The 25,493-nt window shown below is 47.6% G+C and overlaps 1 protein-coding gene across 2 annotated transcripts in view; it reads left to right on the forward strand.

Annotated features, from left to right (window-relative positions):
* The window catches only part of LOC115191657 (rho GTPase-activating protein 7), a 149,457-nt gene that overhangs the window by 17,167 nt on the left and 106,797 nt on the right, over positions 1-25,493 (forward strand). For both annotated transcript variants that reach the window (XM_029749459.1, XM_029749460.1), the window contains one exon: positions 16,061-16,097. In XM_029749459.1, coding sequence (XP_029605319.1) covers positions 16,061-16,097 — 37 coding nt within the window. The remainder of the gene's footprint in view (positions 1-16,060; positions 16,098-25,493) is intronic.

Here is a 25,493-nt window from a genome sequence, read left to right on the forward strand (position 1 = left end):
AAACAGAGCTCTCACTGTGCCTAATAGACGTTGGAGAATGACTTAGTCAGAGGAAACAGAGAGCATGTGTGTGTGTGAGTTTGTGTGTGTCTTCGTGCGTGCGTGCATCTGACTGACTGTGTGTGTGTGTGTGTGTGTGTGTGTGTGTGTGTGTGAAGGTGTGCCTGTGTGTGTGATTCTGGGCACCTCTACAGTGGAGACCCCATGGAGTCAGAGAGTGATGGATTGAAGTGAAGAGGCGATGACTGTCTGAAGGGGTTGTGAGTGGTTAAGAGGATAGGGGTCTATTCAGAAACTGGAGTGGTGAGATGCCCACTCAATCAACTCTGATAGGACAAGGAGACGCTGGACAGACAGCTGGCCCTTTGAATGAAGGAAAGGTATAGGTCGTCACAAGATGGCAAAGCTGCAAAGTCAAAATGGTGAAGGAGCAATGAGTTCCCCTGATTTCCATCACCCCACTCTCTTGATATTGGGAGTCTCCAGATGCACTGGCATATGGGTAGGGTGTCATTAGCAGAACATTCCACCCTGATCGATTCCGGGGGGATGACTGACTGTGGAAAAGGCCTGATGGGATTCCCACAGTTTGAGAATTCCCAAAACGGAAATGCATGCTCCTTGTCCCTGGTTCCCACAGAGGCTGTGTATGTGTGATGATCCCCCTCTAATAAAAGAATAAAAGATAACCTCACCCCTCCTCCAGATCCACTCCCTCCATCTTACCTTCCTACTGTACTGGAGGAGCAAGGGATAGTCAGGAGGACAATCCTCTCTAAATAATTTAACAACGGGGAGAGGGAGAGCAAAAAAGAAAGAAAGTGTATGGGGCCTGGTCCAAAGTAGTGCACTATACAGGGAATTTAATTTTTGCTTTCATTTCACCTTTATTCAACTAGGCAGGTCAGTTAAGAACAAATTGTTATTTACAATGACGGCCTACCGGGGAACAGTGGGTTAAAAGGATCTCTACAGATCGGTGTTCCACCCTCGGGACGGTTGAGCTAATGTGCGCTAATGTGATTAGCATGACATTGTAAGTAACAAGAACCAGGACATAGACATATCTGATATGGGCAGAAAACGTACGTTCTTGTTAATCTAACTGCACTGTCCAATTTACAGTAGCTATTACAGTGAAAGAATACAATGCTGTTATTTGAGGAGAGTGCACAGTTATGAACTTGAAAAGTAATTAATTAACCAATTAGGCACATTTGGGCAGTCTTGATACAACATTTTGAACAGAAATGCAATGGTTCTTTGGATCAGTTAAACTTTGCACATACACTGCTGCCGTCTAGTGGCCAAGATCTAAATTGTGCCTAGATTCCTAAATCATATATTGGCCTTTCTCTTGCATTTCAAAGATTATGGAACAAAAAAATACAAAAAACGCATGTTTTTTTATTTGTATTATCTTTTAGATCTAATATGTTATATTCTCCTACATTCCTTTCACATTTCGACAAACTTCAAAGTCTTTCCTTTCAAATGGTATCAAGAATATGCATATCGTTGCTTCAGGTCCTGAGCTACAGGCAGTTAGATTTGGGTATGTCATTTTAGCCGAAAATTGAAAAAAAGTGGCGGATTAACTGCCTTGTTCAGGAGCAGAATGACAGATTTTTACCCTGTCATCTCAGGGATTAAATCCAGCAACCTTTCGGTTACTGACCCAACGCTCTAACCACTAGGCTACCTGCCACCCCAAGGGTGCCATTTGGTACGCACTTAGAGGGAGAGTGATAGAGAGATAGAGAGGGGGTGCATGAGAGTGATAGAGACAGACTGACTCATTTATCATGTGGCAGACCTAATCACTCATTCCTGTCTAGTCATATCCACACAAACGGCAGGAACGTGAGCAACCCCTCGTAACGAAGATGTCCCGCCACTCGAGGGGTGTAGGCCCAAGGAATTCTAATGGAAAATAGGTCACCATCTAGGTCTGAGATGGGACGAGAAGAAAGGGAGGAATGTGCAGAGAAAGGGAAACGAGAGATCAAGGGTCTGGCTAACGTAATTAAATGACAGCAGGGGAGGAGATCCTGCTACTGATCCTGGTCAGGCTAGTGTTGGATTCACAAGTGAGCCCTCAGCACATGGCTAACGTCTGCACTTAAGTGGGTTATGAGCTAGGACTGCTAACACAATGGACAGCTAAACTTAGTTTTTAGCATATTAACACAGTGGCTAAGTAAATAAAACATATATTTATTAGCATGCTAACACACTGGATAGCTAAACAAAGTTGCTAGTATGCTAAGACTCAAGCTGGCTAATCAAAATATCTATCTATTTGCATGCTCACATGCCAGCTAAATTAATTAAATGAAACAGCTATTTGTTAGCATGCTAACACGCTGACTTGCTAACCAAAGCATCGATATCAATGGACACGAGTTGCTCACAGTAGCGTTCAGTAGGCCTAGGGCATGCACTGCAGACATTAATCTCTAACACGTAGGCTTCCAAAAGTTAGAGCATGTCTGGTCATTGAATTTCATCTCTAACATGTCTGCTTCCAAAAGTTAGAGCATGTCTGTTCATTGTATTTCATATCTAACATGTCTGCTTCCAAAAGTTATAGCATGTCTGTTCATTGTATTTCATATCTAACATGAGGCTTCAGAAAGTTATAGCATGTCTGTTCATTGTATTTCATATCTAACATGTCTGCTTCCAAAAGTTATAGCATGTCTGTTCATTGTATTTCATATCTAACATGAGGCTTCAGAAAGTTATAGCATGTCTGTTCATTGGATTTCATATCTGCAACGTTCAGTACCAAACTGAACACAACCCACAATTCACGCTAATTTAATTAGAGCATCCGATTGGATTATAGACAGGAAATGAATGAGGGGGCGGTCTATAATTGACAGTTTAGGAGCAGGCAGGGGCATTGGGTTTATTGTGAGTATTTTCAACATGTAGACAGATATTCCATTGATGCGACATTTGTTTCTTGGACATTACAATGGAGCAAATGGCTGCTCTCATAGCAGGCTGAAGTCCACAACAGCGAGATTCCCTCCTTATCTTGTTGATGGCAGTGGTCTGCACTGTGTGTGTGTGTGTGTGTGTGTGTGTGTGTGTGTGTGTGTGTGTGTCTTACCAGGTAAATACAAGGGAGATTGGTTATTGTGCTAAATGCCCCCTCTCTCACACACAAACACACACGCACGCACACACACACACACTGCCTATACTTTTATACCTTCCCTATCTGTCTCCATGGTTTGACTTTTGGCGGGAGATAAGACTAAACTCCATCTTTAAAAACAAACATTTTTGATAAACGAAAGCAGTGCTAACCTTCAGCACTCCACAGCCTTCATCAAGCATGCCACCATTGTGTTCTCTCATGACAACTGGTGTTTATGTAACAGTGATAAAGTCCTAGAATCCTGACATGTGGCTTCGGCGTGTTGTTTTTAATGGACACTGACTAAGGTACAGTATTTGTCACAATGTATGAATTGTAGTGCCATGCCCTCTAAAGCGAGTGGCTATTCTTGACTACGCTGTATTGTCGTTGGGGTTCTGTGTGCGGTGTATGCTGACCTTGCAGGTGGTTTTCATTCTTCGCTACGCTGTATTGTCGTTGGGGATCTGTGTGCGGTGTATTTTGACCTAGCAGGTGGTTTTCATTCTTGGCTACGCTGTATTGTCGTTGGGGTTCTGTGTGCGGTGTATTCTGACCTAGCAGGTGGTTTTCATTCTTGGCTACGCTGTATTGTCGTTGGGGTTCTGTGTGCGGTGTATTCTGACCTAGCAGTTGGTTTTCATTCTTGGCTACGCTGTATTGTCGTTGGGGTTCTGTGTGCGGTGTATTTTGACCTAGCAGGTGGTTTTCATTCTTGACTATGCTGTATTGTCGTTGGGGTTCTGTGTGCGGTGTATGCTGACCTTGCAGGTGGTTTTCATTCTTCGCTACGCTGTATTGTCGTTGGGGATCTGTGTGCGGTGTATTTTGACCTAGCAGGTGGTTTTCATTCTTGGCTACGCTGTATTGTCGTTGGGGTTCTGTGTGCGATGTATTCTGACCTAGCAGGTGGTTTTCATTCTTGGCTACGCTGTATTGTCGTTGGGGTTCTGTGTGCGGTGTATTCTGACCTAGCATGTGGTTTTCATTCTTGGCTACGCTGTATTGTCGTTGGGGTTCTGTGTGCGGTGTATTCTGACCTAGCATGTGGTTTTCATTCTTGGCTACGCTGTATTGTCGTTGGGGTTCTGTGTGCGGTGTATTCTGACCTAGCAGGTGGTTTTCATTCTTGACTACGCTGTATTGTCGTTGGGGTTCTGTGTGCGGTGTATTTTGACCTAGCAGGTGGTTTTCATTCTTGACTACGCTGTATTGTCGTTGGGGTTCTGTGTGCGGTGTATGCTGACCTAGCATGTGGTTTTCATTCTTGTGTGTTGTTGTGGGGCTGTAGTTGTGGTGGTGGATGGTGCACCATAGCAGGTGTCTTTCTCTCGGCAGTAAAGTTTGTTTTTGTTTGGTCTCATGCTCGTGGTTGCCGTTGCAGGTTACTGTCTTTGCGTTGTAGCGGGAGCTATTTTAACGGAGGTGTTTAGTTGTAGCGGATAGGCAATGGGATTAAGGTAAATTAAGTTAAATTGGGAAGTGATTGTTTGTCATCATATGGTATGTGTGGGGCTCTGTGGTGATTTGCCTTATATCTTCTTTGTTTAATTGTCTTATCTTTTGGTCATGTAACGTGAAATTGTCAATTTTCTAAGATCATAATATGATTTGATATAAAATATGGCTGATGTGGTGTGTCATAGTGGCTTCCCAGTCTTTTGTTGTGTGGTGCGTTTTAACAGGGTGCTATTCTTAGGGGGTTTGTGACAGCAGTAGAGGATGTCACATGTCAGGGCAGGGGCAGAGGCCCCTTAAATGGTACAGTCGGAAACAACATATCAATCACTCTCTGGGAGAAGAGTTCCCCAACAGCACAGGGCCGCCAAAAAACAGACCTTCTGTTACACAACAGATAGGCTATGTCCCAAATGGCTCCCTTTGTCCTACTGTATATAGTGCACTACTTTTGACCAGAGCCCTATCGTGCAGCACGCATAGACATCCCTCAACCGTCTGTTAAATGTAGCACCCCAGATTCTAACATAGATGTGCCTGTTATGTATACTAACTCTGACATATACAAACTCTGACTTATACCAACTGTGACCTATACAAACTCTGACTTATACTAACTCTGACCTATACATTGGGGGATGGTGGCTTGGGAGTCCTGTGGGGGTGGGGAGTGGAGAAAGAGGTTTTTTCGGGGGGGGGGGAGTCTCGGATGGTTAAGGGGCAGCTCTTGGGAACTGTGGAGGATCTTGGATGGTTGAGGGGCAGCTCTTGGGAACTGTGGAGGATCTTGGATGGTTGAGGGGCAGCTCTTGGGAACTGCGGGGGGATCTTGGATGGTTGAGGGGCAGCTCTTGGGAACTGTGGAGGATCTTGGATGGTTGAGGGGCAGCTCTTGGGAACCGTGGAGGATCTTGGATGGTTGAGGGGCAGCTCTTGGGAACTGTGGAGGGTCTTGGATGGTTGAGGGGCAGCTCTTGGGAACTGTGGAGGATCTTGGATGGTTAAGGGGCAGCTCTTGGGAACTGTGGAGGATCTTGGATGGTTGAGGGGCAGCTCTTGGGAACTGTGGAGGATCTTGGATGGTTGAGGGGCAGCTCTTGGGAACTGCGGGGGGATCTTGGATGGTTGAGGGGCAGCTCTTGGGAACTGCGGGGGGATCTTGGATGGTTGGTGGCCTGGCAGTTGGGAGCTTGGGCAGATAGGGGCGCTTGACCCTGGTTGCTCCTGTGGGTCGCTCTGGATGGGAGTGTCTGCTAGATGACTGAATGTAATGTAAATGTTGAGCGGCTTCACTGCAGGTAGATTTTATGTTTTAATATTCAATAAAAATAAATAAGGAATCAGACCTATACAAACTCTGGCAGCTCCATCGCCCCTCAGCATTCCATAACCATCCCATAACCATCCAACCTCTTGGCATTTGTTCTGTCTTCCATCTCCCTGGCAACCATGCTCAAAACAAACCATCTGTCATATCTCGCCGGTGTTCGGTCGCTGTTTGACAGTGCGTGATGTAATGCTGTAATTAGGTGTTGGTGTTCCAAGTATCCGAGTTGTCTTGTACCTGTTAGGTCCAAAGGCTTAGGCAAGAAAAAAGTGAATTTAGATGCTTGAAGATGAACAAGAGGGACTACTTTTGATTTATCGCCTGTTGGGTTAGGTATGCATCTGTTTATTTATCTTGTGTGGATGTGGACAATAGCTGTGCTGAGGCGTCTGTGATAAGGCCGCAGGCTGTAGCTGTCGCTTGTCCTTCCTCTCTCTCTCTGTCTCGTCCTGTTTGGCAAGTGGCCACCAACACACAGTCCCCAAACATCCTTTATCCACAACCAGAAACCACACCTTGGCTTTCCAATGGGCCTATATAGAACTGGATCTCATTCTCTCTCTCTCTCTCTCTCTCTCTCTCTCGCTCTCTCTCTCTCTCTCTCTCTCTCTCTCTCTCTCGCACATACCATATTTCTCTCCATCTCTGACAATATTTCTCTCTCCCTCTTTCTCTCTCTCTATTTCCCTCCCTCTCCCTCACATCCATTCTTCTACATGCTAATAATATCTATAACTTAGCATGTAGCCTACAATGGCTTACCTTCACATTCCTCTGTTGCTCTACAGGCAACATTTGAATTAAAGTCAGTCAACAGCATGGTGGGAAACCAGCAGTATTTCAATGTCAAATGGGGGTGGCTCTGTGGGTATACTGTCCGGTCATGGCCGAGTTAGTCGGCTTTCTGCTGTATTGTTGTCCCTGACCCTGACCGAGGCCAATCTGCTCTGAACACACAGCTGCAGGAACACCAACAGAGGCCTGCCTCAGCCTCTCTCAGCCTCTCAGCCCCTCAGACCCTCTCATTCCCTCAGCCCCTCTCAGCCCATCAGCCTCTCAGCCTCTCAGTCTCTCAGTCTCTCAGCCACGGTCAAACAGGAGAGGGAAAGAAAAGAGGAGAGAAAAAGAAGATTGTTTTTGGAACAGGATGTGGAAAAAAATGAACTTCTTCTTTACCTCTGTATGGAAATCTCTTATTTCCTGCCGATTCAAGGTTACGTGGATTGCATTAGGTATTCCAAAAACTAGGCAGAACACAGAGGGTTTTTTTTTCAGTCGGTGGGAGACTTTTTAATTAACACGACAGGGAAGAAGAAAAAAAACTATACTGAAATGTGAAATTGTTTTGTAAAACGTTGCCACGTTAATCATAACTGTGACTGTGTGAAAATCCTAACTGAAGCAGAATGCTCTGTCTCATTGTAAACTTCAAGGAAATTATTCAGTCCACCTACTGGACTGCGTGTCCCTACATCTTCTAACTTTGAGCCACCAGAAAGACAGAAGTACAATGGAAAACTGAAGACCCCCAATCCGCTGGGCCCATAATACCATCCTGTTCAGTGATGTAGTGGTAAAACATAACTGGTGGGTAAACGCTAATCGCCGTTCGTGGTGAGTAAAGTACCGCTCCATATACTGGTGGGTAAACGCTTGCAGAAAATGAAAAAGGTGAGTAATGGGCATTTACGTGCATTCACCATCCACCACACCACTGGTCCTGTAGTGTTATGACTGGATCTGTAGTGTTATGACTGGATCTGTAATGTTATGACTGGATCTGTAGTGTTGTGACTGGATCTGTAGTGTTGTGACTGGATCTGTAATGTTATGACTGGATCTGTAGTGTTATTACTGGATCTGTAGTGTTATGACTGGATCTGTAGTGTTATGACTGGATCTGTAATGTTATGACTGGATCTGTAGTGTTATGACTGGATCTGTAATGTTATGACTGAATCTGTAATGTTATGACTGGATCTGTAGTGTTATTACTGGATCTGTAGTGTTATGACTGGATCTGTAGTGTTATGACTGGATCTGTAATGTTATGACTGGATCTGTAGTGTTATTACTGGATCTGTAGTGTTATGACTGGATCTGTAGTGTTATTACTGGATCTGTAGTGTTATGACTGGATCTGTAGTGTTATTACTGGATCTGTAGTGTTATGACTGGATCTGTAGTGTTATGACTGGATCTGTAATGTTATGACTGGATCTGTAGTGTTATGACTGGATCTGTAGTGTTATTACTGGATCTGTAGTGTTATGACTGGATCGGTAGTGTTATGACTGGATCTGTAGTGTTATGACTGGATCTGTAGTGTTATGACTGGATCTGTAGTGTTATTACTGGATCTGTAGTGTTATGACTGGATCTGTAATGTTATGACTGGATCTGTAGTGTTATGACTGGATCTGTAGTGTTATTACTGGATCTGTAGTGTTATGACTGGATCGGTAGTGTTATGACTGGATCTGTAATGTTATGACTGGATCTGTAGTGTTATGACATGATCTGTAGTGTTATGACTGGATCTTATATAACTAACATTCACCACCATTTAATCCAAGTTGTGCATATTATCTTACATACCATCTCTGGTTCCATATCAGCTCTGTTTATACTAACAGTAATATCATCATGTCTTGCATATTAGTTGCTGAGAGAGAGATTTATAGTGTTAATAGTTCTTGTGAGTGTGTGTGTGCGCGTGTGTGCGTGTGCATGTGTGTGTGTGTGAGAGTGTGTGTGTGAGTGTGTACGTGTGTGTGTGTTATTAGTATTGTTATAATTATTATTGTTATTATTATTAATATTACTGTTATTAATGTTGTTATTTTTACTACTGTTATTATTGTTGTTATTATTATTAATTTTGTTGGTTAGAACATCAAAAGGATGCACACACACACACACACACACACACACACACAAACACACACACATAGTTGTGTGATGATGTTAAAGATGGTAAATCTTCTATATGACAGGTAAACTGAGGCATCTAGAAACCCCCTCCGGCCAGAATGAACGTCTGTAAATCAGTCAACAAACAAACACATTTGAAGCGGAGCAGAGCACCGACACACAACAGGCACACGTCGTAAAACCAGGTGTGATGTAGCCAGCGGCACTTACAGCAGGCCTGCGGTGTGTGTGTGTGTGTGTGTGTGTGTGTGTGTGTGTGTGTGTGTGTGTGTGTGTGTGTGTGTGTGTGTGTGCGTGCGTGCGCATGCGCGTGTGTGTGTGTCTGTGCGTGTGTGAATGACATCATCTCACCCACATCTCATCACAGCCACTACTTGGTCGAACCGTGAGTCTTGACTTAGAACATGGGCCGTATTAACAGATGTCATGATGAAGGTGTTTGTGTTTGGTTAGGGCTCATGTCTGGCATTAGAAGATAGGGAGTGTTAAATTAAATGTCTGAAGGTGTTGGGTATCTGGTGGCATTGTGTGTGAAATCTGGAGGTGCAGCTGCGTGTGTGTGTGCCCACAAGCACGTGTCGGTCCATGTGTGTGTATGCGTGTTTGTGTGTTTGCCCACACATGTGCATGCCCTTGTCCATGCGTATTTGAGAGAGAGAGAGAGAGAGAGAGAGAGAGAGAGAGAGAGAGAGAGACTACCAGCAGTCCCTCAGTAGGTCATTAAATAGGAGGTCTACCATGGCCACTGTCCTCCATAAGAGACAATTCAGACTCAGACCACTCTGTTGTTGTCCCCCAAAGCACCGTTGGCTAATCCAGGAGCTAGCATTGTTACTGGAGTCAGGCTCATGCTAATCCAGGAGCTAGCATTGTTACTGGAGTCAGGCTCATGCTAATCCAGGAGCTAGCATTGTTACTGGAGTCAGGCTCATGCTAATCCAGGAGTTAGCATTGTTACTGGAGTCAGGCTCATGCTAATCCAGGAGTTAGCATTGTTACTGGAGTCAGGCTCATGCTAATCCAGGAGTTAGCATTGTTACTGGAGTCAGGCTCATGCTAATTCAGGAGCTAGCATTGTTACTTGAGTCAGGCTCATGCTAATTCAGGAGTTAGCATTGTTACTGGAGTCATGCTCATGCTAATTCAGGAGGTAGCATTGTTGCTGGATTCAGGCTCATGTGACTGATCCCCATTTTCTCTGCTTGGTAAGACAGAGCCAGGAGACAAATGGCATGTCATCAACAACGAGGCAAAAAGAAGAGGTGTTAGTCAGGAGGAGGACAGCAATGACCTCAGTGTGATAGGAGGACCAGACCAGACAAGGCCAGTCTGTGGTAATGGGAGGAGGAGGAGGTAGGAGTTGGGAGGAGAAGGAGGAGGTAGGAGTTGGTGTGTCTCTCGTCTGTTGATAGATTCCACTGGCCTGCCAGCCGTTTACACTCAGAGGGCCTAACACTAAATCCCAGCAGATACTGGATAAAACCAGAAGCCTGCTGCTTTGGCTTGGTGCTCTAAACAAACACACTGTGTGTGGGGTGTGGGTCTGTGTGTGGGGGGTGGGTCTGTGTGTGAGCGTGTGCTTGGGGGGGGGGGGGGGGGTCTGTGTCACTCTCTCTTTCTCTCCTCTCCCTTTTTTCCATCAACATCACTCCTGTACAGACCGTATCTCATGTCCAGCAGGTTGAACAAGAGGGCAAGTACGCGGCTGGCAGCCTGTGTGGGAATGATCAGCTAGCAGCTGCTGAAGTTGTCTACTACCTTAAGCCACTCAGTAAACCGTGCCCATTTCCCAATGTAGATTAGTGTAAAACACTGCCTAGGACCCATCTGTATATATCACATTATGAAGATGTGATGTACTTCAGGCATTGGTGCATTGACGTGTACAGAATAAGAATAGGAATGTGAATATGAAGTCTTGAATCCAATGTTATAACGCACTCTACAATACCACCTGTGTTTTGCGGTTTAACTTACGCAAAACTGAACTGTGTGGTTAAATATCATTTCAAAAACATCCAAACGTAATCTGAAACACATGACAGGTGTAGAAGGAGAGGCTAAACGGACACTGCTGACCTGTTACTAACCAAAGCAGGTCAGGAGTGTTCGTACAGCCTTTTCCAGGTATAGGCCTCATTTCTTTACCAGGAAGTAGTCCCTCAACACCAGGAAAGATGACATCACGTCCTGTTGACACACTTCAAATGTAATGTGACACATCTGGAAATCGTTAAAAGGTGGAATGGGGTATAGGGAGAGGGGAGAAGGTGTAAGGGCGAGGGAGGCGGGGGACTGGGGGTCTTGTCTCTGAGAAACGGGGTGCAGTGAAAAGAGAGAGAACGTTTTGAAGGGCATGTGCGCGCAGGGCTTGGAGTGTGGAGAATGAATTCCTTTATAAGTGCAGGGCTGATTGGTCTGTCACACTCACACTGCAGTCACAGGCCAGAGATAAGATAAAACCAAGGCCTTCTGTACACGCACACGCATACAAACACACACGCATACAAACACACACTCATACAAACACACGCACACAGAAACACTGCTTGACTCTCTCTTTCTCTCTCTTCCCCCCCTTCCCACCCCTTTCTCCCTCTCCTCTTCTCCTTCTCACACACAGTGTCCTCCTACCTCCATCCCTCTCCGTCCAGCTTACCTGACCATAGCATAGCCATGCCACTGGCACCAATTAAACCAGCTGGTGTGGGGAGAGAGAATGGATTGGCTTGGCTTGAGCCTGTCTAATCCCTGGGTCTGCTGAGACCATGGGTGGTCAGAGTCAGAGGGCCCAGTCTGCAGCTGGAGATAGTTTTTTGGGGGAGGGGAGGGTGGTGATAGGTGTGGTGGTCTGGAGGTCTGGCATGGCAGACTCGATTTACGTCATGCAAGACTAGAGCCACATGCCAAAGCGTTGCATTGCATAGTGTTGTTTACCCCCTGTGTCATACACACCCTGCAGAACGTACACACACGTGCACATGGAGACATGCACAGACACAAATACACACACTCTCACATCCACACACCTCTCTCTCTCTCTCTCTCTCTCTCTCTCTCTCTCTCTCTCTCTCTCTCCCTCCCTCCCTCCCTCCCTCCCTCCCTCCCTCCCTCCCTCCACCAGTAAATTAGCTGTAGTAAATGAGGCAGTGGAGGCCTGTGTTTTAAAACACACCACACCAGAAGAGATTCTATCATTGTCCCGATGGCATAGCAATGAGATGAACCTAAACTGTGCTCACACCTGTGACCCGGCTCAGCCAACAGGAAGTAGACAAATGTGAGTAGATAAAAATAACCAATAATAAAGCCAATTGTTATAGTGGCCATGACGAGGTTCACAGGAGTTATCTAGCAGGCTACACACACACACACACACACACACACACACACACACACACACACACACACACACACACACACACACACTCCTACACACAGAGGAATGTGATGAAAAGATTGTTGTGGCAGGGAGAGAAGAAGTTAAACTACTCTGAGCTGAGCAGCTGAAGTAGACATATGAATCTACCTCTGATACCAAGCCAAGGTCCTGGCTGGTTGTTGTTGGGTTTGTTGTTATGATTTAATGATTGAACTGCCGATGAGGGAAGTACAGGGCTGTAGGTTCTCCCTAAAGGGGGACTTCAGTAATGGTATCTCCCCAGTGTTGTTGGAAGGTTAATTAAAGGGCAATAAATTATTGAGGGAATCCCTCTCTATTTCCACATGTGAAATGTGACCTGCGTGTGTGATAAAGCCCTCTGTTGTTTGCTCTGAATCCCCAATGCCCACACACACACACGCACACGCACACACAGACACATACACTGTGGCCCAGCCGGCCCAGCCAGCCCAACTAGCCCATCCAGCCCAGCCAGCCCAGCCAGCCCAGCCAGCGGTGAATGTGATTGAGATTATGTGGGATTTAGATAAGACCTAGAAGAGGTATGCATGGCTGGGGCTCGGACACTGGGTTGTGGAAGAGACTGAGGCTTGAGTCCCAAATGGCTCTACTGCTCTACTTTTGACCAGGGCCCAACTCTGGTCAAACTACTCAAATCTAGTGCACTATATACAGGGCAGGGTGCCATTTGGGACTTAACCAGAGACAGACAGATTGGGACCAAGACAACAGTTTTATCCAGCCATCAACCCAGCTGATCAACAACATCAAACAGAGAGGATGAGACGAGGCTTTGTGTTGGCTATACATCCGTGGCTGTGTCTGAAATGGCATCCTATATGGGGCACTACTTCTGACCAGGGCCCATAGGAGTGCACTATATAGGGAACCAAATGCTATTTTGGACTAAGCCGTCTCCCACAGAATTTGATGTGTAGATGCTGGAGTTTTCACTGTGACCTGACCAACTGGATAGTGTTGGAATAGGAATTGGACAGGAACTGTTGTTAAGGAGTTTTAAGCCTGCTTTATAAACAGGGAGGCAGGTAGCCTAGCAGTTAGAGCGTTGGGCCGGTAACCCAAAGGTGGCTGATTTGAATACCCGAGCCAACAAGGTGAAAAATCTGCCGATGTGCCCTTGAGCAAGGCACTTAACCCTAATTGCTGCAGGTGTGCCGTACTACCATGGCTGATCGTGTAAAACAACAAATTTCACTGCACCTATCTGGTATATGTGACAGTAATAAATACATGAATGAATATAGCCTTACTGACACACTAGAACATGACTGTAAAGCAGTGCTGTAGTCGAAGACTCGGGTTCCACCAGTAGTGACTTTTGCATAATTCAACATACCAGTTAAAACAGCAAATGTTCGAAAGCTGTATTATCTCGTTAGACTTATGCAACAATGTCATCAAATTCAGCTTCAAAAAGGGTTGGACTGCAGCTTTTAGCACTACCGAAGGACTTGCGACTTGACTCGAGAACAAACGACTCGGACTCAAACATTCGGGACTTAGGACTTGACTTGTGACTCGAGTGTAAACGACTCGGACTCAAACACTAGGGACTTAGGACTTGACTCATGATTCGAGTATAATCAAATCAAATGTTATTGGTCACATATACATGGTTAGCAGATGTTAATGCGAGTGTAGTGAAATGCTTGTGCTTCTAGTTCCGACTATGCAGTAATATCGAACAGTAATCTGACAAATTCACAACAACTACTTTATACACACAAATACACACAAATGTAAAGGGATGAATAGAATATGTACATATGAATATATGGATGAGCGATGGCGTGCGGCATAGGCAAGATGCAGTAGATGGTATAGAATACAGTATATACATATGAGATGAGTAATGTAGGATATGTAAACATTATTAAAGGGCCGTTATTTAAAGTGACTAACGATACCTTTATTAAGCCAATTTATTTAAGTGGCCAGAGATTTGAGTCTGTATGTTGGCAACAGCCTCTCTATGTTAGTGATGGCTGTTTAACAGTCTGATGGCCTTGAGATAGAAGCTGTTTTTCAGTCGGTCCCAGCTTTGATGCACCTGTACTGACCTCGCCTTCTGGATGATAGCTGGGTGAACAGGCAGTGGCTCGGGTGGTTGTGACATCAGGTGCTGTAGGTGTCCTGGAGGGCAGGTAGTTTGCCCCTGATGATGCGTTGTGCAGACCGCACTACCCTCTGGAAAGCCTTGCGGTTGAGGGCGGTGCAATTGCCGTACCAGGCGGTGATACAGCCTGACAGGATGCTCTCGATTGTGCACCTGTAAAAGTTTGTGAGACAACTCGGACTCAAACACTAGGGACTCGACTTGGAATCAAGTTTAGTTACTTGATTACATCACTGCTAAATAAGTTAAATGCTCACCTAAGAACACACACACACACACACTCATACACAAACATATGCATGGTGTGACGCTTTGGCCCCATATCTATTCCAGGGACCCGTCTTGGATTAAAACAGGCTCAGAGATCAAAGGTCAGTCAGAACCCGAGGTCAGATGTCAGAGAACAAGGGAGACCTCTGCATTCCACACACACACACACACACACACACACACACACACACACACACACACACACACACACACACACACACACACACACGCATGCACACACACACACACACACACACACACACACACAACCCTCTCTCCCACTCCCCTTCTCTAAGGAAAACATTGTCCGAAAATTCTTTATCTGTTGCTGTGGCCTTGGATTGAGGCGTTTGCACATCAGAAAACGACGTGTTTGCCCCAGGCCTTCCGCATGGCGTCAAGTAACTCCGTCTAGGCCTAGAAGAACACACATTTACCGGGTCAAAGGTCAGACTTAAAAGTGAAAAGTAAAGTTATGTATGTTGTATTTCTGATGTATGTTTTCAACGCTCTGGAATGGATGATCATTTGTTTGAATCACATTCTCTAGCCAGCTGCACTCTGGAACAGGCAAGCACACATACTCACACGCACACAGATACACATACACTGAAGAATGAACGGTGGTACTAAATCATATTAGACAGCTGTAAAACATGATAAAACATATTTGAGAATTTGCTTGAATTAAATTCCATTCCTATGAGAGAGCACTTAAGGTGTCAGAGATTTACACCCTTTATGGAAGGGGGATTTACCTGCAGTAGGAATCAGGCCTGTTGGCCTCATGTTTTCTACTTGACTTACCTGCAGTAGGAATCAGGCCTATTGGCCTCATGTTTCCTGCTTGACTTACCTGCAGTAGGAATCAGGCCTATTGACCACGTTTCTAGAAATCCAGTGTGGAGGATTCCCAGGAATCAGGAGTGAATAAGCAGGACATTTTGCAGATCTAGTAAAGCCGTATGGTATGACAGTAGGTCCATAGATGCTTCTAACAAATGTAACCAGTACAGATGCAGGATCTTAATTTGAGCCAGTTTGCTACAGCAGGAAAATAATCCTGTAGCAACAGGAAATGTGAATTATTATGTGGATTATAATGAATGGACATTTTTACAGAGGGTTGATTACATTTTTCGGAAGGGAAAAGAAAGTGTGAATTAACAAAGGGGAAATTACAGACTTCAGAAGCCTTTTTAAACCTCAAATACACTTCAAATTGTACATTTCCTGTAAGTTGTCCTGCAACATGGTGATCAAATTAAGATCCCACACCTGAATGTAAAGTGTTACCAATGTTTCAGTACCAATGTTGCAGTTTTAAGTCAGGTCTTAAAATCTAACCTGACTCTTCCTCTGTGTTGGTCTCTTCTACAGAGCCTCTCTGCCATGCCTAAGACAACCCATCAAAACGGTAAGATTGGTGTGTGTGTGTGTGTGTGTGTGTGTGTGTGTGTGTGTGTGTGTGTGTGTGTGTGTGTGTGTGTGTGTGTGTGTGTGTGTGTGTGTGTGTGTGTGTGTGTGTGTGTTGGAGCTGATTTTGAGTCACACTCTCGTGATGAGGTAGCCCTATCTGACACTTGTAAGCTCAAATGACACTCTCACACCTTGGTCTAATGGTTACATGACACATTGGGTTGACTGGGTTCGATTCCCACCGGTTACATATAGAGGTAATATCAAACAGATAAATATATTATTTTCCCTTCAGCAGTTTAATAGATTGGTATGATTTCGATGATGACCTGTCTGTGGTGAATAAAATGGAACTGATATTCTTATGTGTTTTTTGTGCAACCCCAACCAATCACCCTAACCCCAACTCACCACCCTAACCCCAACCCATCACCCTAACCCCAACCCATCACCCCAACCCATCACTCTAACCCCAACCCATCACCCTAACCCCAACCCATCACCCTAACCCCAACCCATCACCCTAACCACAACCCATCACCCTAACCCCAACCCATCACCCCAACCCATCACTCTAACCCCAACCCATCACCCCAACCCATCACCCTAACCCCAACCCATCACCCTAAACACCAACCCATCACCCAAACCCATCACCCTAACCCCAACCCATCACCCTAACCCCAACCCATCACCCTAACCCTAACCCCAACCCATCACCCCAACCCATCACCCTGACCCCAACCCATCACCCTGACACCAACCCATTACCCTAACCCATCACCCTAACCCCAACCCATCACCCTAACCAAAACCCATCACCCTAACCCCAACCCATCACCCTAACCCAAACCCATCACCCTAACACAAACCCATCAGCCTAACCCCAACCCATCACCCTAACCCAAACCCATAACCCTGACCCCAACCCATCACCCTAACCAAAACTCATCACCCTAAACCCAACCCTAACCCAAACCCATCACCCTGACCCCAACCCATCACCCTGACCCCAACACATCATCCTAACCCCAACCCATCACCCTGACTCCAACCCATCACCCTAACCCCAACACATCACCCTAACCCCAACCCATCACCCTTACCCCAACTCATTACCCTGACCCCAACCCATCACCCTGACCCCAACCCATCACCCTGACCCCAACCCATCATCCCAACCCCAACCCATCACCCTGACCCCAACCCATCACCCTAACCCCAACCCATCACCCTAACCACAACCCATCACCCTGACCCCAATCCATCACCCTAACCACAACCCATCACCCTAACCCCAACCCATCACCCTAACCCCAACCCATCACCCATCACCCTGACCCCAACCCATCACCCTAACCACAACCCATCATCCTGACCCCAACCCATCACCCTAACCCCAACCCATCACCCATCACCCTGACCCCAACCCATCACCCTAACCACAACCCATCACCCTGACCCCAACCCATCACCCTAACCCCAACCCATCACCCATCACCCTAACCAAAACCCATCACCCTAACCCCAACCCATCACCCTAACCCAAACCCATCACCCTGACCCCAACCCAACCCATCACCCTAACCCCAACCCATCACCCTAACCAAAACCCATCACCCTAACCCAAACCCATCACCCTAACCCAAACCCATCAGCTTTACCCCAACCCATCACCCTAACCCAAACCCATCACCCTGACCCCAACTCATCACCCTAACCAAAACTCATCACCCTAAACCCAACCCTAACCCAAACCCATCACCCTGAACCCAACCCATCACCCTGACCTCAACCCATCACCCTGACCCCTACCCATCACCCTAATCACAACCCATCACCCTGACCCCAACCCATCACGCTAACCTCAACCCATCACCCATCACCCTAACCAAAACCCATCACCCTAACCCCAACCCATCACCCTAACCCAAACCCATCACCCTAACCCAAACCCACCAGCCTTACCCCAACACATCACCCTAACCCAAACCCATCACCCTGACCCCAACTCATCACCCTAACCAAAACTCATCACCCTAAACCCAACCCTAACCCAAACCCATCACCCTGACCCCAACCCATCACCCTGACCCCAACCCATCATCCCAACCCCAACCCATCACCCCAACTCCAACCCATCACCCTGACCCCAACCCATCACCCTAACCCCAACCCATCACCCTAACCACAACCCATCACCCTGACCCCAATCCATCACCCTAACCACAACCCATCACCCTAACCCCAACCCATCACCCTAACCCCAACCCATCACCCATCACCCTGACCCCAACCCATCACCCTAACCACAACCCATCATCCTGACCCCAACCCATCACCCTAACCCCAACCCATCACCCATCACCCTGACCCCAACCCATCACCCTAACCACAACCCATCACCCTGACCCCAACCCATCACCCTAACCCCAACCCATCACCCATCACCCTAACCAAAACCCATCACCCTAACCCCAACCCATCACCCTAACCCAAACCCATCACCCTGACCCCAACCCAACCCATCACCCTAACCCCAACCCATCACCCTAACCAAAACCCATCACCCTAACCCAAACCCATCACCCTAACCCAAACCCATCAGCTTTACCCCAACCCATCACCCTAACCCAAACCCATCACCCTGACCCCAACTCATCACCCTAACCAAAACTCATCACCCTAAACCCAACCCTAACCCAAACCCATCACCCTGAACCCAACCCATCACCCTGACCCCAACCCATCACCCTGACCCCTACCCATCACCCTAATCTCAACCCATCACCCTGACCCCAACCCATCACCCTAACCTCAACCCATCACCCATCACCCTAACCAAAACCCATCACCCTAACCCCAACCCATCACCCTAACCCAAACCCATCACCCTAACCCAAACCCACCAGCCTTACCCCAACACATCACCCTAACCCAAACCCATCACCCTGACCCCAACTCATCACCCTAACCAAAACTCATCACCCTAAACCCAACCCTAACCCAAACCCATCACCCTGACCCCAACCCATCACCCTGACCCCAACCCACCACCCTAACCCCAACCCATCACCCTGACCCCAACCCATCACCCTAACCCCAACCCATTACCCTAACCCCAACCCATCACCCTGACCCCAACCCATCTCCCTGACCCCAACACATCACCCCGACCCCAACCCATCACCCTGACCCCAACCCATCACCCTAACCTTAACCCATTACCCTGACCCTGACCCCAACCCATCACACTGACCCCAACCCATCACCCTAACCACAACCCATCACCCTGACCCCAAACCATCACCCTAACCCAAACCCATCACCCTGACCCCAATCCATCACCCTAACCCCAACCCATCACCCATCACCCTGACCCCAACCCATCACCCTAACCACAACCCATCACCCTGACCCCAACCCATCACCCTTACCCCAAACCATCACCCTAACCACAACTCATCACCCTAACCCCAACCCATCACCCCAACCCATCACCCTAACCCCAACCCATCACCCTAAACATCAACCCATCACCCAAACCCATCACCGTAACCCCAACTCATCACCCTAACCCCAACCAATCACCCTAACCCCAACCCATTCCCCTAAACCCCAACCCATCACCCTAAGCAAAACCCATCACCCTAACCCAAATCCATCACCCTAACCCAAGCCCATCACCCTAACTCCAACCCATCACCCTAACCCAAACCCATCACCCTATCCCCAGCCCATCACCCTAACCCCAACCCATCAATCTAACCCAAACCCAAACCCATCACCCTAACCCAAACCCATCAGCCTAACCCCAAACCATCACCCTAACCCTAACCCAAACCCATCACCCTGACCCCAACCCATCACCCCAACCCAAACTCATCACCGTAAACAGAACCCTATCCCAAACCCATCACCCTGACCCCAACCCATCACCCTAACCCCAACCCATCACCCTAACCCCAACCCATCACGCTATGCCCAACCCATCACCCTGACCCAAACTCATTATCCTGACCCAACCCATCACCCTGACCCCAAATCATCACCCTGACCCCAACCCATCACCCCGACCCCAACCATCACCCTGACCCCAACCCATCACCCTAACCCAACCCATCACCCTCACACCAACCCATCACCCTAACCCCAACCCATCGCCCATCACCCTGACCCCAACCCATAACCCTAACCCCAACCAATCACCCTAACCGCAACCCATCACCCTAACCCCAACCCATCACCCTGACCCCAACCCATCACCCTAACCCCGACCCATCACCCTGACCCCAACCTATCACCCTAACCCCAACCCATCACCCTGACCCCAACCCATCACCCATCACCCTAACCCCAACCATCAAACCATCACCCTAACTCCACCCATCACCCTAACCCCAACCCATCACCCTGACCCCAACCCATCACCCTAACCCCAACCCATTAACCTAACCCCAATCCCAATCCATCACCCTAATCCCAAACCATCACCCGAACCCCAACTCATCACCCTAACCCCCATCCCATCACCCTAACCCCAACTCATCACCCTAACCACAACTCATCACCCTAACCCCAACCCATCACCCTAACCTCAACTCATCGCCCCAAGCAATCATCCTGACCCCATCACCCTACCCTAACACATCACCCTAACCATCACCCTAACGCCAACCCATCACCCTGACCCCAACTCATTTCCCTGACCCAACCCATCACCCTGACCCTGACCCCAACCCATCACACTGACCCCAACCCATCACCCTAACCACAACCCATCACCCTGACCCCAAACCATCACCCTAACCCCAACCCATCACCCATCACCCTGACCCCAATCCATCACCCTAACCCCAACCCATCACCCATCACCCTGACTCCAACCCATCACCCTAACCACAACCCATCACCCCCTTCCCAACCCATCACCCTAACCCCAAACCATCACCCTAACCCCAACTCACCACCCTAACCCCAACCCATCACCCTAAACATCAACCCATCACCCAAACCCATCACCTTAACCCCAACTCATCAACCTAACCCCAACCAATCACCCTAACCCCAACCATCACCCTAAACCCCAACCCATCACCCTAAGCCAAATCCATCACCCTAACCCAAACCCATCACCCTAACCCGAGCCCATCACCCTAACTCCAACCCATCACCCTAACCCAAACCCATCACCCTATCCCCAGCCCATCACCCTAACCCCAACCCATCACCCATCACCCTAACCCAAACCCAAACCCATCACCCTAACCCAAACCCATCAGCCTAACCCCAAACCATCACCCTAACCCTAACCCAAACCCATCACCCTGACCCAAACCCATCACCCCAACCCAAACTCATCACCCTAAACCCAATCCTATCCCAAACCCATCACCCTGACCCCAACCCATCACCCTAACCCCAACCCATCACCCTGACCCCAACCCATCACCCTGACCCCAACCCATCACCCTGACTCCAACCCATCACCCTAACCCCAACCCATCACCCTAACCCCATCACCTTAACCCCAACTCATCACGCTAAGCCCAACCCATCACCCTGACCACAACCCATCACCCTGACCCCAACCCATCACCCTGACCCCAACCCATCACCCCAATCCATCACCCTAATCCCAACCCATCACCCTAACCCCAACTCATCACCCTAACCTCAACTCATCGCCCCAACCCATCACCCTAACCCCAAGCAATCATCCTGACCCCAGCCCATCACCCTAACCCCAATCCATCACCCTAACCCTAACTCATCACCCTAACTCCAACCCATCACCCTAACCCCAATCCATCACCCTAACCCCAACCCATCACCCTAACCCCAACCCATCACCGGGACGATGGAGATAGAAACCAGACTCGCCGGCTTGTCAGATATATCCCCAAACCTCCCCAGACCTCACTCCAACCCCCTACACTCACACACATACACACACACACACACACACACACACACACACACACACACGCACACGCACACACACATGCATGCATGCGTACACACAGACACACACCTCCCACCCATGTAATTTCCTGTTCTAAATCCTGCCTCCAGACCGGGGGGACAACATGTAGACATTATGGCTCGGGTATTTTCCTTTAGTTCAGTTAGTTAGCCATTAGCAACAACCTGGCTGGCTATCAAAAAAAGGACCAAAATGAGAGCCATTTTGGCTCTGACCAGTCTCCAGCCTCCTTGTAGTCTGCCGGTATTACACAGTGTCACCAGGAAATTGCCGGACTGGATAGAGGCACTGTCAAATAAGCAGCGGGGGTGCTGCGTTCATTAAATCCCCCCCCCCCCCCAAGTCTTCTGTGCACCAGAAAACAATACCAGGGAGAGGGGAAGGAGGGAGGAGAGATGGGAGAGGAGTGTGTGTGTGTGTGTGTCCTTCCATATTTTGGTCGGACATCTCTCTTTTTAATTACGCAACTTTTCACAATGACCTTCTCACAGACTATCAATCTAAACTGAAGATTGGGCTCAGAACCACATGTAGTAGTAAGGACTACAGTAACTAACTATAAAGCCACTTTAAAGTCTGTTTTTGTCATTTTGGGGGCTCTGTTAAAATCAGTTCCACTTCCTGCAGCTGTGTTACCTAACAACATCCCCCCCACCACTGGGGTTATATGATGTAACCCTGGACATGTGTTGGGGAGGGATTTTACTGGCGCACAGAGACCAGTGTTCATTGTCACATCAAAGCCCCATTTATATAATATCTCCTGGAACCATGTGACATCACACTCACGGTGTGTTAGTGCCTTGGGGGTGACAACATGAAAGATTAGGCCATTCTACCATCACCATGGAAACAGAAGCATTCCCTACCTTTATTTAACTAGGCAAGTCAGTTAAGAACAAATTCTTGTTTTCAATGATGGCCTAAGAACACTGGGTTAACTGCCTTCTTCAGGAGCAGAACGACAGATTTGACCTTGTCAGCTCGGGGATTCAATCTTGCAACCTTTCGGTTACTAGTCCAACACTTTAACCACTAGGCTACCTGCCGCCCCAGGGATGCTCCGCACTGCACGCTTCTGAGCCCTAGAAATTATGTAACAAAACGTTTAGGATGAATAGCCTACAGTATGCTATAGACAACAGATGTTTAGAATGATTAGACTACAGTATTCTATAGAAAACAGATGGTTTAGATGAATAGCCTACAGTATACTATAGAAAACAGATGATTAGGATGAATAGCCTGCTATAGAAAACAGATGTTTAGGATGAATAGCCTACAGTATACTATAGAAAACAGATGTTTAGGATCAATAGCCTACAGTATGCTATAGACAACAGATGTTTAGAATGATTAGACTACAGTATTCTATAGAAAACAGATGGTTTAGATGAATAGCCTACAGTATACTATAGAAAAAAGATGATTAGGATGAATAGCCTGCTATAGAAAACAGATGGGCGCTGTGTAATTTGACATGGGTTAATCTGGGAGTGATGATATGGTTACATATCCCCACTTTAGGCAATATGTTATGTTGACCTGAGTCTGTAAGTAGACACAGGGACTTAATGCATTGATTCCTGAGATAGCTGCTCCAAATCCACTCTTTATAGTCCCTGTCTCCTGTTCCTCGGTGTAAATATCTCCAGGATTTCTGTAGTCCCTGTCTCCTGTTCTTCAGTGTAAATACCTCCAGGATTTCTGTAGTCCCTGTCTCCTGTTCCTCAGTGAAAATACATCCAGGCTTCCTGTAGTCCCTGTCTGTCTCCTGCTCCTCAGCGTAAATACCTCCAGGATCCCTGAAGTCCACATCTGTCTCCTGCTCCTCAGTGTAAATCCCTCCAGACTTCCTGTAGTTCATGTCAGTCTCCTGTTCCTCAGTGTAAATACCTCCAGGCTTCCTGTTGTCCCTGTCTGTCTCCTGTTCCTCAGTGTAAATCCCTCCAGGCTTTCTGTAGTCTCTGTCTGTCTCCTGCTCCTCAGTGTAAATACATCCGTGCTTCCTGTAGCCCCTGTCTATCTCCTGCTCCACAATATAAATACATCCAGGCTTTCTGTGGTCCCTGTCTGTCTCCTGCTCCTCAGTGTAAATACATCCGTGCTTCCTGTAGTCCCTGTCTGTCTCCTGCTCCTCAGTGTAAATACCTCCAGGCTTCCTGTTGTCCCTGTCTGTCTCCTGCTCCTCAGTGTAAATACATCCAGGCTTCATGTAGTCCCTGTCTGTCTCCTGTTCCTCAGTGTAAATACCTCCATTCTTCCTGTAGTCCCTGTCTGTCTCCTGCTCCTCAGCATAAATACCTCCAGGAACCCTGTAGTCCCTGTCTGTCTCCTGCTGCTCCTCAGTATAAATACATCCAGGCTTCCTGTAGTTCCTTGCTATCTCCTGCTCTTCAGTGTAAATACACTGCTCAAAAAAATAAAGGGAACACTAAAATAACACATCCTAGATCTGAATGAATGAAATAATCTTATTAAATACTTTTTTCTTTATATAGTTGAATGTGCTGACAACAAAATCACACAAAAATAATCAATGGAAATCCAATTTATCAACCCATGGAGGTCTGGATTTGGAGTCACACTCAAAATTAAAGTGGAAAACCACACTACAGGCTGATCCAACTTTGATGTAATGTCCTTAAAACAAGTCAAAATGAGGCTCAGTAGTGTGTGTGGCCTCCACGTGCCTGTATGACCTCCCTACAACGCCTGGGCATGCTCCTGATGAGGTGGCGGATGGTCTTCTGAGGGATCTCCTCCCAGACCTGGACTAAAGCATCCGCCAACTCCTGGACAGTCTGTGGTGCAACGTGGAGTTGGTGGATGGAGCGAGACATGATGTCCCAGATGTGCTCAATTGGATTCAGGTCTGGGGAACGGGCGGGCCAGTCCATAGCATCAATGCCTTCCTCTTGCAGGAACTGCTGACACACTCCAGCCACATGAGGTCTAGCATTGTCTTGCATTAGGAGGAACCCAGGGCCAACCGCACCAGCATATGGTCTCACAAAGGGTCTTAGGATCTCATCTCGGTACCTAATGGCAGTCAGGCTACCTCTGGCGAGCACATGGAGGGCTGTGCGGCCCCCCAAAGAAATGCCACCCCATACCATGACTGACCCACCACCAAACCGGTCATGCTGGAGGATGTTGCAGGCAGCAGAACGTTCTCCACTGCATCTGCAGACTCTGTCACGTCTGTCACATGTGCTCAGTGTGAACCTGCTTTCATCTGTGAAGAGCACAGGGCGCCAGTGGCGAATTTGCCAATCTTGTTGTTCTCTGGCAAATGCCAAACATCCTGCACGGTGTTGGGCTGTAAGCTCAACCCCCACCTGTGGACGTCGGGCCCTCATACCACCCTCATGGAGTCTGTTTCTGACCGTTTGAGCAGACACATGC

This window comes from Salmo trutta, chromosome 4 (genome assembly GCF_901001165.1).
Source record: "Salmo trutta chromosome 4, fSalTru1.1, whole genome shotgun sequence".
Classification (NCBI taxonomy): Eukaryota; Metazoa; Chordata; class Actinopteri; order Salmoniformes; family Salmonidae; genus Salmo; species Salmo trutta.